Source organism: Tachysurus vachellii, chromosome 1, assembly GCF_030014155.1.
Source record: "Tachysurus vachellii isolate PV-2020 chromosome 1, HZAU_Pvac_v1, whole genome shotgun sequence".
Taxonomy (NCBI): domain Eukaryota; kingdom Metazoa; phylum Chordata; class Actinopteri; order Siluriformes; family Bagridae; genus Tachysurus; species Tachysurus vachellii.
In genome coordinates this window covers 35,441,298-35,458,678 of record NC_083460.1, presented here as the reverse complement: position 1 = coordinate 35,458,678, position 17,381 = coordinate 35,441,298, and the positions used below count along the sequence as shown (strand labels likewise).

Genomic DNA, 17,381 nt, shown 5'->3' with positions numbered 1-17,381 from the left:
GAGCGTGTGTGAGAGAGAGAGTACATAGAGAGAGAGAGCGTGTGTGAGAGAGAGAGTACATAGAGAGAGAAACTACATAGAGAGAGAGCGTGTGTGAAAGAGAGAGTACATAGAGAGAGAAACTACATAGAGTGTGTGAGAGAGAGAGAGTACATAGAGAGAGACTACATAGAGAGAGAGCGTGTGTGAGAGAGAGAGTACATAGAGAGAGAGAGCGTGTGTGAAAGAGAGAGTACATAGAGAGAGAAACTACATAGAGTGTGTGAGAAAGAGAGAGAGAGTACATAGAGAGAGAGCGTGTGTGAGAGAGAGAGTACATAGAGAGAGAAACTACATAGAGAGAGAGCGTGTGTGTGAGAAAGAGAGAGAGTACATAGAGAGAAAGACTACATAGTCTGTGTAGAGAGAGAGAGAGAGACTACATAGAGAGAGAGAGACTGTATCCATTCTACATAAGTCCCATAATACTGTAATACTATAGTATGGTTTACTTTAGTACTTTTTCTGAACATACTATTTAGTGTTTATTATTATTGATATTTATTTTGGAAGCGATATTATCATTTGAAAGTTGACAGGTTTAAAACGTTTCAGAAATTCGACTAATTCATATATTGCAACAAATAGAGCTGAACTTGAGGTCCAAATTATTTGAATACATTATTTTGGACTTTTACCAGTTGCAGGTCCTGAAATGTTGTACATTCATCATGTAATCATTTCATATTGACTTATGTGCACTTTAAATGTAAAAAAAACGTGCTTTTGAAATATTTGTGGGCTTTTATTAAAAGCCACCCCACTAGCAACAGGAAAACTTGCACTTTATAACTTATGATATTTAAATTTCACCAGTTCATATTTATATGAAGCTTTCAGGATGCTGTTGGCAAATAGTTACATTCCCAGGAGCTATCAGAGCCTTTCATGATCACTTTTCCTGTTCCTGGGCTGTGTGAAGTTACACATCTATGGCAATGTCCATATGGGATTTCTCTCTGCTTTCGTTCAACGTTTGAGAAATACAGCAGTAGTTGGACTCACGACTCTCCTGTGATGGAATGCCGTCCCATCCAATGTGTATTCCCGGATCAGGAACAGCGTTCCCAGTATAGGCTGCAGATCCGAAGTGACACTGAGTGAAACTGCGTAACTGAGTTATTTCTCACAGCTTGGTAAAAGATGCTGGTAGAGATCATGTCCGTATCAGATGCCAGGTGATAGACAGGTTCTAATATCAGCATCACATTGAAGATTTTCCACATAATACACAGACATGCAAGTTCTAGCTTCACGACCTATTGGGACACATTTTCACCCCCTACAGACAGTACAGCTTTTCACTTGTGTTTGGTGGCAGTGATTGACATTTCAGCCTACATCAGACATTTTTAACCTACCCACACTTCTAGGACAGAGCTGCAGTGTGGGGGGTTTTGTTGCTGTTTTCATCTTACTGTAATATGAACAAAAGCAGATTGTCTTTCATGGCAGGTTTAAAAACAAAAAAACAAAGTAGGAATCCATATAAGTTTGGGTCAATGAGATTAAAAAACAAGCAAAAAAACCCCCAAAAGCTAAACAAACAAACAATCAGAGGCCAAATTGCCATTTGTACAAAAGTCCACAGCGGGAAGATAACAATGTTTGTTCTAAGCTGTTGTGAGGAAGCTGGCTGATGTGATTGCATGTTGTTGCAGCTAAACACCTTGCACAGCAAAACGTCTGGCGTTAAATGAATACTTCTAACACACATTTGTAAACAGTGCTCTCCTTTATGCCTTGTTCACCGAAGGCGTCCATTCAACATAGACGGTTTGGTTGTGTGCTGTATACCTGTCAATAGGTCGTAAACAAACCAGTGTAAGCCAAACATACTCACAGGAAATGTTAGCGATCAACAAAGTGGTGTGATGGCTTATTATTTTCCTGTAACATGTCCTGAAGTGTTCTATAATATCATAGCAATTTGATGAGGCCTATGATTAGGCCGAGATTTTGGTTGCTTATAGCTACATATACACAAGTTGGTTCCTGCTATCACTTGTATTGTAGCCCCTATAAATATTCTGACGTCCCTATGAATTAGCTGTTACTATAAAAATTATATGCACTATAGAGAAATCATGAAATTTGTCCTTCTAGAAATAACACAGTGTAGAAACGAATAGTTATATCTGGTACAGAGCCAAAGCCTCACCTAACGGCTCGGCTGTTTTATTTATTGTGTTCATAAACATAAGCTGATCTTATTGTCAGTTTGGCTAGTTGCTGAACTGGTATTTATTAACAACAGCAATGATGACACCTGCCCTCAGTTGAAGTCTGGGTGTGAGATGAAAAATGTGACAGCAAACTAGATGTAAAGCATTAAGCTGTAAAAAAAAAGAAGAATAAGAAGGAGGTCAATGATGCGTTGCGTTCACAAGAATACAAGCGGTAGGTGAACGTCATAGCAGAACATTAACCTGGGAGGCCTCAGAGAGCAACAAGCAGCTTCAGGGATACAATACGCACACAAACACACACACACCTGAAGTGAATGCTGCTCCTCCCCCATGCAGCGTCACCTCCCTTATCTCCTGCCTCGAGCACAAAGCCGCATTTAGCTTCCAGTAATAACAGAGGGGTGACATAACGTGCCATGCATGGGGAAGACACAAAGACAATCTTTAAGTCGGACTTTTGCGATCAAATGCTGAGTTGTTGGCTCCAACTGGGGTTCTACGCAACACTTAAGGTAAGAGTTCTTTAAAGACAGAAAATGAAAGCTCGTGTTTGAAACTGAGATAGAAAAAAAGAAGTGTGTGTGTGTGTGTGTGTGTGTGTGTGTGTGTGTGTAAGAACTGGTATATAAAATGAACTGCTTGTTTCAAATTAAACCACACTGACACAAAGCGTATGAAGATGGCTAAAAAAAACCTGGAGCCTTTTTGAATGTGAAACCTTTTTCACTTTAAACTGTAGCAACGAACGAACGATCACACAGAAACACGTGCTGAAACCGTCGGGTGAACGCTTAGCTTACGTTAAATGTTTAAAGCTATTAGAGGAAATTGGTGAATGCAATGAAATTGTATTTGTAAATTCTTCTTTATTAATTCCCTAGCTTTGTTTAATGACTTTAACAAAGGATTACCATCACTATCATAGTACCCTGCACTCTTTAGTACAGGAATTAAACCTATATACAGTAAGAAGTCTCAGTCTTACACGAAAATGATACAGTCGCTTATCATGAGACGTTCAGCAATCTGACTCAAATCAGGAGGAGTTTCTCATCAGGAGGAAAAGAGTTTAGAGGAGCTTGAAGCTTACAGATCAGCCTTGTCTGTCTCGCGACGCTCGGCCTAATTCACCATCTGATCCCCACGCCTATTGGGTTACACTACAGCCGAATATCTACTAAACAAGCAACGAGACGGTATTTGCAGTATTTGCACCATTTTACCAGTAAATATTCAGTTCCTTCCTGTTTGCTTTTAGTTACAGGAACACATGATCATGACTTGGCCTTGAAGCAGTGACTGCTGATCGTTATGATCAGATTAGATGGACACACGCTCTAAAGTAAGATAGGAAGCTGCGTTCATGATCTCAATAATCGTTTGCATTCATTACACTTATTTCTCATCCGTCTTTTCGATCACTGCTGAAGAGGTGTTACAGATGTTTCTAAAAATCATCTGGCCAAATTGAGAGCAAATCTATATGTAGTATAGTATAGTGTTTATCTAAGGGCCTTTTTACACCTGGTCACTTTATGTGTTTTCTCTGATCCGATAGCTATCTGATTTGTTAAAACTGTTCCATTTACATTAGGCCACATAAATGCGTCTTGGCGAATCGGATATCAATCCGATCTTTCTACTCCCGCCCAAAATGCAAATATATTTTACCTCATTTCCGGGGTAATTGAAATGGAACACGCTTTGGTGTATGCAGTTTTCAGAATGCAATCAAAAAGAAGACGAAAAAACTGCTACAAAAAACAGCGTTTACTGTTTGCTGCGTTTTCGCTGGTGACAGCAGTGCATTTTAAGACCCAACGAGACACCTGGGTGAAAGGTCACTTGCGAGTGACGTACTTCTGTTTGGGAGGAGTTTAGCGCTGACGTATGTGGCTTGAACAACCACATTCATTTACACCTGTCCAGTTTCATCTGAAATGCGTCCCAGACCACCTGCTGATGTGGTTTGAACGATCAGATTTATATCCGTCTCGAAATCGTTTCGGAGGGCATTTAGACCTGGACTTTTTACCATCGGATAGCTATCAGATTACAGAAAACACATGAAGTGACCAGGTGTAAAAAGCCACAGAGTGTCATGATCTGATATGACACTCACTGATGGGCTGCATGAGCCTGGGCTGGAAAGAAATCAGCTACAGAGTCACTTGTTCATACCAATCGGTGTATTTTTCTTCTGCCCGTTGGTGATTCCTTTGTCTTTTGTGCTACAAAAGTGCAAAAATGACATTTGTTATACGCAAATATTCTGTTATTAAAACAAATCCATATACTGCTGCTTTTTAATCATTCAAAAGACACTGATTTATGTCAGTTTGTGATAGCTCAGAACGTTACTGCAAAAAAAACCTCCCAGACACAACTGTGATGATTAGAAGTCAGTACATGAGATAATTGTGGATAATGATATACTTGTTTAATGTAGCATTCAATATTAGATGTATATAACTATTGCATGTAAATGTTAGGCTTTGGGAAATGATGCAGTGTAAAAGAGCTTCTTTTTATTTTACAGCATGACAGTAAGGAAAGGTGTCAGTAGTATAGAGTGAGGATGATACCTTAATGCTCACAGCAGTAGAAGTTGCTGCTTAGACTCGGAGATGATAACGTTTAGTTGTCCTTTTTGTAAACTCTTTGCGTGAAGGGGGGAGTCACACCTGAGCCACAGAGCAACAGTTAAACAAACTCTGTGGTTAAACATTAACCCCAGACCTTCACTGAGCTTCTACCATTAAACACCACACACACACCCACACACACACACACACACACACACACACACACACACACACACACAAAAGCTGTCTCTCTGTTACCCTCTCTCTCACACACTCTCTCTCTCTCTCTCTCTCTCTCTCTCTCTCTCTCTCTCACTTTCTAACACACACACCACACTACTGTATCTGTCTCTTTATGTCTCTCTCTCTCTCTCTCTCTCTCTCTCACTTTCTAACACACACACCACACTACTGTATCTGTCTCTTTATGTCTCTATCTCTCTCTCTCTCTCCCTCTCTCTCTCTCTGTCTCTCTAACACACACTCTCCACATTATCTGACTCTTTGTGTGACTCTTTCACACACACACACACACACACACACACACACACACACACACACACACACACACACACACACACACGCACACAAAATCTGTCTTTCTCTGTGACCCTCTCTCTCACACACACTACCTGTCTCTTTCTGTCTCTTGCTCTCTCTCTCTTTCTAACACACACACACACCACATATATCTGACTCTCTCTGTGACACTTTCTCTCACACTCACACTCACACACACGCACACACACACACACACAACCTGTCTCGTTCTGTCTGTCTGTCTGTCTGTCTGTCTGTCTCTCTTTCTCTCTCTCTCTCTCTCTCTCACACACACACACACACAGATTCAGTCAACTGCGACTAATGTAGCTTGAGTGTCGACCTAAGAGCCAAAAGATCTGTGAGACTGAAATAGATCTGAGGCAGTAGGAGGTAAAGTAAATAACGCAGTGAATTATAATATACAATCCAGCACTTCTACATAAGTGAGTGTTCCATAGCAAATCAATTCCTCTTTCACAGAATTACGCCAATTCACATCAACATTTTACAGTTAGTTTCTGGCATCAGATCTTTCTTGTGTATTCCGTATATAGGGCTGTTTTTAAATAATCTGTCTGGTTTAGCTCAGGAATCGAAAGGCCACTTTGGGCCACATCCTTGTTTTTGTTGTCAATAAGGAAAAATGAAGTGTTGGGTGGAGCACGGGATTGGAGAGGTGGATTAAAATTAGCTTGGGTGGAACTGGGAGAGATGATACTGTGCAAAACAATGCTATGGTTTTTAGTGCAGTGAAGTATCAGCTAACAACTTCACATTTTTAAGCCCCACAGCAGAAATACAGGGGTTAAATTATTGATTAGGCAGACTGCTCAAATATTTAACTAGAATAGAAAAGATGGCTTCTTTGACTTCCGTCTCATGGCATTCAAAAAAAAAAAACAAAGAGTGATAAAGATATACAAGGTAAAGGAACATCCAGTATGCTATTGGGATGATCGTGGGTCCACTGTACATAAAAACGTACAACAGTGAAGAATACGTATTAAAGAAGTAGTTTCACCTACATTAGACAGACTTGTGTTATCAGGTGTCACTGAGAGGCACAGGGATCAGATGACTCCGAGTTTTAATGTTAAACGTGCTTGTGGCCCTGCCAGCTCAAAAAATCTCCTCATTTGTGTAACAGAGAAACATTCCTAGCAAATAAATGAAGCTCAAAAGTAAACATGATGTCCTGATTGGTGGGAAACACGTGCGTGGTTTTCTGAAGACGTACAGTAGCGAGCGTAACAATAAAAATATACCTACAACTAGTTTACGCAGAGTGGATCTATGAACCATCCAATCAGACAATCATGCAGCAGCAGTGAAGAAGAAGAAGAAGAAGAAGAAGAGAAGAAGAAGAATGCCTTTGTTGTCATTGTATTTTCCTGCATACAATGAAATTAGGTGCGCTGCTCCTGATCGGTGTAAGAAAAACAGACATATAACCACAGACAATAAATTTGACTATAAGACTGTACAGTACACATTTACACATAAATACACCAAGTGATATTCACATACATGTTAGGATCTTGTTAAGATCCATGTTAATAACTTTTGTTAAAGTCCACAACAAAGAGAAGAACAGGAGAAAATGCTATGCGAGCGACTTTGACAACAGCATGGGTTTTAGAGACAAGCGGTCGGGTTTCAGAAAGCTGCTGATGTGCTGGGTTTTAACCAGTCTCTAGTTGGCCAGGCAGTGTTTTTCTAGTCTTGATCCAATGACACTATAGACTCAGATTCCTGTTCTTGACTAACACAAGTGGAATGCAATGTGGTCTCCTGCTGCTGTATTCCATTAACCTCAAGGCTTGGCATGTTGTGTATCTGACTTACTTTTCTGCTCACCATTGTTGTAAAGCATGCCTGTTTGAGTTACTGTAGACTTCCTGTCAGCTCTAAACAGTCTGGCCATTCTCCAGTCATCCACAAAACTGCTCCTAAACCTATTTTCCGTCGCAAAACAATATTGAGGATGAAAAGCCTCAATCAGCAATTTCCCAAATACTCCAACCAGCCCTTCTGGCAGTCACAGTTCCTGTTTTCTTTTTCCTCGATTCTTTAGCTCTTCACCTGTATCTGCATGATTTTAAGCATTGCACTGCTGCCACGATTTATGATTAGCTGATTCAGCAGCTGTACAGCTGTTTCTTTTTCTTTTACATCACAGCCAGTTCCGATCGGTCAGAAACTACCGAGTCACTATTTATTTTTATAACATCAGCTTTGACAGCAGTTTCAGCTGCAAGGTGTTAGTCTACTAAACATATCGCAAAGCATGTTGTTGATGCCATGCGTGACCTTTTCTAACACCATACACAGACTCTAGTCTTTAATAAACCCAGAATTGTTAGCATTAACACAATTTCAGTACTGTTAGAGGAGTTAAAGGCTTTGCGTTATGCTTTATTTCTTAATTATTTTACGCAGAAGTCATAAAGAAATAAAAAACTTTGTCTTGAAATCAGCTCCCGTGCAAGGACTCGGTTCTCCTAGACGAATGCACGTAATTATTATTATATTTACATCTGTATGACGGTACATACTGACACATAGTGTGTTTAAGGGAAGAGGATTATGACAGCAGTATTACTAGAGCTGCCTGAATAGCCTTTTTACGTGACCTTTAATTCCAAGGTTTGGTGATAATTTTACAGTTCAGTAAGAAAATGATAAAACAAAAGTGAACACTACTTCACCCTCAGCCCAATGAAGCAGTTTGAATAAAGCTCCAGAGAAATAAGAGTAGTGTTATGAGAAAAATCTAACGCCCTGTTTTTAGACCAGCATTTATCCCATAGCAGGAAGTTGCCTTGTTTTGTATTGAAGCGGGTTCGCTTTTTTCATTTTATGTATCGACTACTTTTCTTGTCAAGCTTCATGAAAAGCAGAACAGCTAATAGAGAGCTGCAGAAACACCGGCTCGAAGTATTTGGACCCTTACTGGTGCCGTACCTCAAGCCTTTCTCTAACATTGTTTTACTTTCTTTGCAGTGTCCAGTGTCATGAAACTTAATCCACGTCAGGCTCCGTTATATGTAAGTATAGCTTTCAAACTCCTTCTGTGCACCTGCTGCTTTAGAAGTCAATGTAAATTTATAAATGTATCACCAAATATCAACCTCTTTACGTCTTTACTGAGTCTGACTCTTGATTTCACCCGAAAGACGATCAGACACGAGATTCTAGATTTCTAACCCTGTATGCTTTGTTGCAGTTTATCTAGTCGCATGTGTTTAGGTAAATAGATTAACTGAAGGCAGATACTCAGACCAGAGACCAGATTTTGAGAGACTTTTCAAAGACTTTGCTAGATTTATTTATTTATTTTGATCAGTGAATCTCAGGCGTCATCGGGCATCAAGACAGGATACACCCTGGACGTAGTGCCAACCCATCGCAGGGCACACACACACACATTCACTCACGCAATCACACACTACGGACAATTTTCCAGAGATGCCAATCAACCTACCATGCATGTCTTTGGACCGGGGGAGGAAACCGGAGTACCCGGAGGAAACCCCCGAGGCATGGGGAGAACATGCAAACTCCACACACACAAGGTGGAGGCGGGAATCGAACCCTGACCCTGGAGGTGTGAGGCGAACGTGCTAACCACATTCGGTCATTTTAGTTGCTTAATCCTAACCTTTATAAGCAAGGGATTTTGTGTAAATAGACTTTTTGATATAATTTATTTGAATATCCTTGTTCTTATCAGTTTTGCCACATCACACATCCAGGGTTGTGGATTCAGTCCTGAGCTCAGGTTAATCTCAGTGTGGAACTTTTTCACGTTCTGAAAGGAGAATGAGAGCGCAAATGGGCGCGTGATGCCTGGCGCGTGATTCCTTTGTCCATAATTTTATCCTGCCATGTTTCCTGGATGGATCCACCTCATGTAAAAAGCGTTTACTGAGAAACAACAAATGAGTGTACCATTATTGCAAGCAATTCAGAGTTTAATAAAAACCACGAGGACTAAAACACTATTACGATGCTATTGTAAGTCATAAAGGCATAAAAGACAATTACGGGGTTTATTATTCCACTTTCTGTGAGCAGGACAGAGCATAATATTTAAAGGTACAGTAGGTAGAGACTGGAATGAGCTCCATTCTAGAGGTGAAGCAGCAGTGTGTGGATGCTGGATGGGATAATGAGTCTCACCTAATGCATGGAGTGCATCAACAAAGACACGGTCGTATGCACAGGGGTTTCCCAGCTGCTCTGAAATCTGATCCGGTATCAAAGACACCTCACACAGTGCAATTATACAGGTGAAAAGCTATCAGTTCACTCACAACACTGAGAGAACAGCAACGACGACACTGACAGATCACCTCCACTCGTCCTCCTGTCTTTCTCTCGTGGGATCATTCCAATACTGAGTGATGTTTAGTTTCACTAAAGACTGTAGCTGGTTGAGAAAAAAAGCAAGGTGTTTATATGTAACCAATGCATTTTCAATGAGGAAATGAATATAGCATAGTGAATAGAATAGAAATAGTGAATCATATACGTTAACAGCCAACCGATTCATTTGTGAACCATTATTAAACATGGAAAATGATTCAAATCATTATGAAAATCAACAGCTGAGGTTTTTTTGTTTGGTTGGTTATAAAGGTAAAATGTGTATACATTTTGTGACTATATTTCATTCAGTGGTTTATCTTCTTTCCCTAAATCTAGTTTGAAAATCTCTTTTCTATCCGAGCTGTTTGTTTAATCTCTGTGGTGAAAGGTGAAATGTGGAGCTGCCCTCGACCAGAAGCGCAGACGGATGTGTTGCTGTTGTGCATGAGGTTTTGTGCAACTTCTCTTTGTGGTAATCTCTTCAGGTCAACAAGAACACGATATCCTGTTGAACACCTCCTCAGATAACGCTCGTTTCTTTGCTGAATTTTGCCTAGAAACTGGAAGGCTGTTAGGCTAATATGCTGTTATGCTATATAGCAAAATGCCTAATCGCAAAACATTACGACATTGAAAATCTGGCTCATTGTTTAGCTTTTTTTTTCTTACTGTTTTCGCAACCTAGAATCATATTGACTCTACAGCACAGTGCTGTTGAATTCTCAAATCTGATTGGTCACGTGGAGAGTTGATTTCTTGTCAGAAGCAGTACCTCTGGTCAGTACTTTTGGCTTCAAGGGTTGTTTTTATTAATTCACACAGTCTAATAAACGATCATTTCTACATTGTAAAACATTGACAGCAATTTACTGACATTTGATTTAAATTTATAGTAAAAACTGTACAGTAAATATCTTGTATGTAAAATACAGTAATGTTTTACATGATCTATAAAACATAATCCACATAATACGTTTGCTTATTGTTTTTAAGAAGACCTTACATTTGTGTTTTTGAGGACCCAAGCATGCCATCTCCTTGGTTCTGGGATGCTGGAAACACACTTTCTGATTTGTAACTCAAAGCTTGAACCACTGAGTCACTATTAGCAGCTCGATTAGCTTTTGATTCAATCCAAGCTAGCACTGAATTAACTCATGCAAATATATGAACTAGCATCAAAATTTCAACTCAAACAGCATTTTATATTCGCTTAAAATAGCTATAAAGGAGAAGACACAAAAATGATTTACTTTTCAGCTCTGAAAGAAAATATTAGCTATCCCACAGTACATTACTGGAAACCAGTGCACTTGTCAAACTTCTGAATCTGAAACAAACATTTTATTTTGCACTGACTCAGATGCTCCTCATCCAGTGATCAAATATTCACAGGTTCGATTTCTGTAAGCGGACATTTATTCAACGTTATTGGAAGGATTGTCTACTGCCATCACTTTGTTGTATATCAGTCTGTCATGAGCTACGCGATAACCAGGATATCAATACGACTTCTCAGCAAAATGCCAAGCTACACTATTTTGTCGAAGGGACCCTCGTTAGTGTGTATGACTTGTTCTGTCTTAATGCTGCATAAAGTTGTAGAAAGTTTTTTGCCTCAAAATGGAAATGCTGAATTACTGCCATTATCATTTTCATTGTAAAGCAACTTTGGCTGTGCTTTATAAATAAAATTGATATAATACTACTACTACTACTACTACTACTAATAATAATAAGATATTGTAAACCTGTGGTGTTGTGCATTAGGGCAGTTGTGTGCTCACCGTTCAGCTCGGCGATGGCGAGCTGTGTGAGAGAGAGGATGCCGAGTTCTTCCTGATCTTCACCGGATCGACTCAGAGGCATGTCAGCAGCACACTGAGGATCAGCCATGACACCCTACAGCTGGTGTGTCCAGGTAGGTACTTTTCTTTTATTTATGCACAAAGCACAACAAACAGCATTATATAAACTACAGACAGAATTCAGATCTGAGGAAACTCGATCCTTAGGCATTTAGACGTATTCGGGAGAAAAAGCCAGAAAATAAAGAGATCCCTATAGAAACAGAGGAACTTAGTGAATTACTAAACCAGGAAACTAGAGTATGATGACCATACAAGAAGCACATACCTGGATAATAAGATAATAATAAGGCTGCTTGCAATGGCATGGCGATATATCAACCGGTGAATGTTAATAGGGAACAAAGGCCATGGCAGAGACGTAGCTGTAAATAAAATCATTTTGGACGTATTTTTGTAAGTGTGATGAATGCGTGCAGTTTTGCTGGATGCCAAGCAGTAGTAGAATATTTGGTCGATGGTATGTCATCATTTTTTGATGAATTATTCAAAGCATCAGCCAGTATTAATAAAGTATAGTCCAATTCCACTGAAAACCATTCAAACATCATGTCAGTAACAAAAAAACCCTTCTGCTTCTCTTCCTGCAGTAAACCTTAGTTGTTCATCAATCCTTTTCCTCACAGTGTAGCTACTCAGTGATCTCACTTGGTTAATAGTGTTTTTCACCATAGTAGCTGGTGGCCAATTAAATGCGATTCTACATGTAAAGGGACATCGGCATTTGACTTCGCTGTCCTTTTATGAACGTCATTATAAATATAATGAGATTACTGCCCAAAACAATGTTTTTTCACATGCATACAATCAGATGCTGTGTGTTATATTAACCAGCCACAAGTTTGGCACCGTTATTAGAAAATTCACTGGAGGTTTGAACCAAAAATCTAAAATTATTTATTGTGAAAAGTACAAAAAACAGCTCATGATCATGAAAACAAGAACAATAATATTGAGCATCAGAGTCAAGGCAAAAAGAGCCAAACTACAAGTGAATTTATAGCACAAAAAGACAACACACAGCAACAAAAGCTTAACAATTAAACACTCAGAAATTAGACCTTATATATGGGTGGTAAAGAGGAGTAAAATGAAACAGGTGTGAGTGACCAGTGACATGTGATCTGATCATGTGACTGGGTTGGACTGGAGGGCAATACCTATAAAATAAAGGGCAATTTGGTTCTGCTGAAAAAAGTCTAATACTATACAAATATAAAGTACAAATTAATTTGTACATTTGGTAGACAGCCTTATCCAGAGTGATGTACATATGTTTTTATCTCTTTTTATACAACTGAGGGTTAAGGGCCTTGCTCAGGAGCTCAGCAATGGCAGTTGGTGGACATGGGTTTCGAACTCACAACCTCCCGATCAGTAGGCCCACAGCTTAACCACAAAGCGACCACATCCTCCAGAGTACACATTTGTGAAATATATGTTTCACTGTTATTTGTTGACGCTAAAGCAGGGGTAAAAATGTTACCTCCACAGGCATGGTACACTTAATTAATCATAAGATTAGATTTAATTACTATTTCTCTGTTCAATATTAATTTTGAGTTGTTACAGCTTTTCACTTGGTTCATGAAAAAACAAGTTTGTGGTCAGAATCCCAGAATCAATTGTATGTAGCACATTTTATGATCGCTCACAGAAGAGTTCACCTGGAAAGATCCAAATCAAATCCCACATTGGTGGTAGGAAGTTGTAACTAAGAGGAAATCTTGATTGTGGACATGAGCAGTGAGGATTAGTTGAAGTTGAACTCTGTTGTAAACTAGAGGTATTTAGAAGCATTGTTATTGCGCTTCCAGTTTCTCCCACACAGATAGATGGATGACAGAAGTGGATTCAGTGCTCTGCTTGGCATGAGATCAGATGAATTAGATTTCATCTCTGTAGAGCCCCAGTGTGTGAGGGCTGCGGAGGAAGACCTGGGAGGCACGGGGAATTTTAGCCGAGCTCCGGCTGGCGTTTATTCAGTCCACACTTTTCAGCCGCCTTTTAAAAAAAACACAACAAAGCAAAAACAACACAACAACAGCATCCCAGACGGGTCAGCTTTTGCTCCATTGGGTTCAAGTTCACACTCCTTGGCATGTTTATGTGTGTGGGTGTGTGCATCTCACAAGCACTGTTAAGCAGTATGCAGTGAGTCTCTCTCTCTCTTTCTATTCCTCTCTCTCTCTCTAGTAGTCACTTAAAACAGAAAGAGTCTCTCAATAGACTCACTGGAATAAGACACAGGTGAGTATCGTCACATGTCCCCTGCCAGGCACTTGACCATGCTCTACTCTGATTGGCTGTTTCTTATCATTCTACTTGCAGCTAGTCGCAGAGAGTTTCACACTGTGCCAAGTAAATGCAATATAATTTAATGTATCACCGTGTAATCACCATGGGAACAATGACCAGAATATTTCAGTAGATACTAAACAGAATTAACCGCTCCATAATGGGGAACCACAGGAACTTAAAAAAAGCCCATATATATATATAAATATAAGCCCATTTTTTTTTGCTCCTAATTTGTCTATAAAATTGCACACATTTTTTTGTTAGCATTCCACAACCAGAATGGCAAAGAAACAAATTGCTGGAATAAACACACACACACACACACACAGGCAGATTTGCATCGGCTTATCCATTCCATTCACATTAGCTTAACCCTTTTCCGTTTCAACTGAAAGGTGTCCAGAGGCATCGGGATCTGTTTAGTGAGAGAAAGGTTGTTTAATGCAGAAACCCTGCAGCTGAGGCTAGAATACGTCCAAACTCTATGTTTGTGCAGTTGCATCATATCTCTGACTTTTCAGTCCCACTTGGCTTGATTGTCAACAATGTGGCTCGACCATCCTGCTCATATGTCTGCCTTCTCACACCAGCAGAGACGCAGCAGCACTCAGGATGTCAACACAACATGCTCAGTGATCTGATTAAAGGCTCAGGTGGATTGGAGCAGGAAGAGTAGGGCACAGGGACATTTAAAGCCCACAGGGAATACACTCACGTTATTTACATTATCTGGCTGGGTGTATTCGAGTGTTACACAGAAGTAGCAAGGCTAACGTGAGCTTGAAAAGCATTAGTAATAAATCTGAATCAAAAAACTGCCCCTATCTCCTGAGCATTTTAAACATAAAGTCTGTCTCACTTTTTTTTCTTTCTTTTTTTTTCAATGCATTGTTTCATAGTCAGATTTGAAGGAAGTATCATCTTGCTTTTTCACTGAAGGTTTGTTTTTAAAAGCTTTATTCGGACTGTTTGTGAATTCTCTATTCGTGCCTTTGCAGGCAATTGAAGGACAAATCCGGATCAGTTGCTATCTCATCAGTGTCCCAATAGAAGTGCTTAGACAGAAGCAGTTGCGGTTAAGGAAGTTTTAATAACAAGGTGCCAAAAGGTCCAAATCGACAGGCAGCAACAAACAGCATAGACGAGGGCAAGCAATAGCAAGACGAGAAAACCAGAAACAAGATCAGAATAACGATACTATGTGATTTCATTGGGTGTGAGTGAGAGCCACCTTAAAGGGAGACTGTTAGTGAAGGTGGAATTGGGAACAGGTGAAGGCGAGCAGTAAACTGGTGTCTGTGAATGAGGAAGTGAGTCTGTTGCAGCCATTTTGTAGGCCACATTCAAGCCTCTGGTGATGACATTTACTCATGAAAAATGGAGCAACTCGTGGTGAACCAAACAGCATCAGTTTACTAATTATACTACAGTGCTGTTGACTTCTCAAATCTGATTGGTCAGATAGTTGATTAATATTCTTCCACATAATCTAAGATGTACAATAAATATATTAAAAGGCATGTTCTTGTTTAACAAAGAAAATACACTGAAGTCTTGGAAGGAGACTCTGGTGTCAGTGCCCTAATCATCAGTAAGTTTTCCACTACAGGAAAAGACAGAGGTTTCCCAGGAACTCGAGAAGCTGGGAGAAAAAAAGCATGTCTGCATCAGGAATGATGCTTTCTAGTCTTGCAAATGTCACTTAACAGTTAAAAACGTAAAGAAAAATCCTAATCATTGGCAAATTGCTGTGATGTAAGAGGAATAAAGCACATGTCATTTTGCTTGTCAATAATATTAGAAAATATTTTAAAAAATACTTCACATGGATAGTATCATAATAAAATATAGTATCATATATAAAATATCAGTACATGTCTAGTCTGCACACTTCTCTACCCGGCCGCTCAGCCACACATTTCTGTGTAGACAACCTCAGAAACTGTGCCAGCCAGAATGTTTTAACTTTGTGGTCAGCTTGGCTGGTCTTTATGACCCGTGTCAAATGATTTAGCACTAACGCTAGTCCTGGCCCAACACGCCTGGGTGTGGTGTAAAGTGGTTGATGGGCATGGAGAGGAATTTCCTGGGTGGACTTATGACCCCAGATTTAGTTTTTCTGTCTTTATGGGTTTGCTGGTGTCATATTTTGTCAGTTATGAGACGTGTCATTTATGGCATGTTAATGATTGAACATTCTACAGTATGTGTTCTCATTTCCTGAGAGCTGTTGCGTTATGATGACTGATCGCTTCGGTGTTAAACACCATGTCATGTTAGTTCCTTTTTGTTATTGGGTTAGGAATCAGCAAGCTCACACTGTGTGTAACTGCAGACTTGCTCGGTTGGTGCTTGGTTGATATAACCTTGGACTTTGACAGGGTTGTGTGTTGCTGTGTAGGGTGAGACTTGGCTGCCACATTTACAGGAACCACAGGCTCCTTCTGTAGTGGTTATGGGCTGGGTGTGGGTTGCCATACAGATAATGAGTCCACTTTACTGCTGTGAGGAAGCAGATACTTTAACACTGTGAGGTTTATAGGAAAGAAAAAAAAAGCATTTCCCTGTATAACATGCGTCTTCCAAAAATGTTTGTCGGTTTGGCATATGGCAAGTAAACTATAATGGTCTTTTGCAGTAGGTGGAGCATTTTTCATTATATTTAGTCATTACAGCACAATTACAGGTTAGTTAAGAAATTACAATCACATTTCATTATATACATGAAGTCACAGTTGCTTAATAGGCCTTTAATGTTATAACAATTCTATGGCGTTGTAATATGTCTGAGCAGTATTGTCATAAATTGTGGCGCAATACCTCTCATTCATCAGAATAGTGCAGACATACAAGGCATCTCGATCTGAATTATGAATCTGTTGTATGACAACAGCTATTTGATTGCAAACGATGGAGCAGTCTCATCTGTGTGGACGTAATGTAAGCCCATTTAATTGTGGCGACACTGAGCCAATCAAAGCCAAACATTCAGGATGCTACAGATATCTAAGATCGTAGGAAATAAGTGAATAGACAGGGAAAGCAAATCTGTAAAGCTGAGAGATGCTTGTGTATAAGGTTTTTGCAAATAAAAACAAGGTAGTTATTTTTCACAATTGTCTTCCGTGCCATGAATATTTTGGACCTTCACTGAGATGAGGGCGACTCTGTGAGGATCCTGAGGCATCTAGAGATTTACCAGCTCCAGTTAGACTCTGCTATACTAAAGAGGGGACGCCACCTCCACGTGGTCTTAGAGGACAACAATCTCCTCATCCTCCTCATTTATCCAACTGTATATTTATAATCACACCCTCCGGTGTCACTCACATGAGGATGAGGTTCCCCTTTGAGTCTGGTTCCTCTCAAGGTTTCTTCCTTCACCATTTAAGGAAGTTTTTCCTCGCCACAGTCACCTCAGTCACCTCAGACTTGCTCATTGGGGATCAATACAAACACATTTAAATATATCTAATATTAATCTT

General features: G+C 39.8%; 1 protein-coding gene across 5 annotated transcripts in view; it reads left to right on the top strand.

Moving 5' to 3' along the window:
- The window catches only part of LOC132855584 (A-kinase anchor protein 13), a 77,794-nt gene that overhangs the window by 887 nt on the left and 59,526 nt on the right, over nucleotides 1-17,381 (top strand). For 4 of the 5 annotated variants that reach the window (XM_060884686.1, XM_060884676.1, XM_060884668.1 and 1 more), the window contains exons 1-3: nucleotides 2,590-2,740; nucleotides 8,360-8,403; nucleotides 11,498-11,648. In XM_060884686.1, the coding sequence (XP_060740669.1) occupies nucleotides 8,371-8,403; nucleotides 11,498-11,648 (184 nt within the window). In that variant the 5' untranslated portion in view covers nucleotides 2,590-2,740; nucleotides 8,360-8,370. Of the gene's footprint in view, nucleotides 1-2,589; nucleotides 2,741-8,359; nucleotides 8,404-11,497; nucleotides 11,649-17,381 lie in introns of those variants that run through there. The other variant, XM_060884659.1, reaches the window with a different exon arrangement.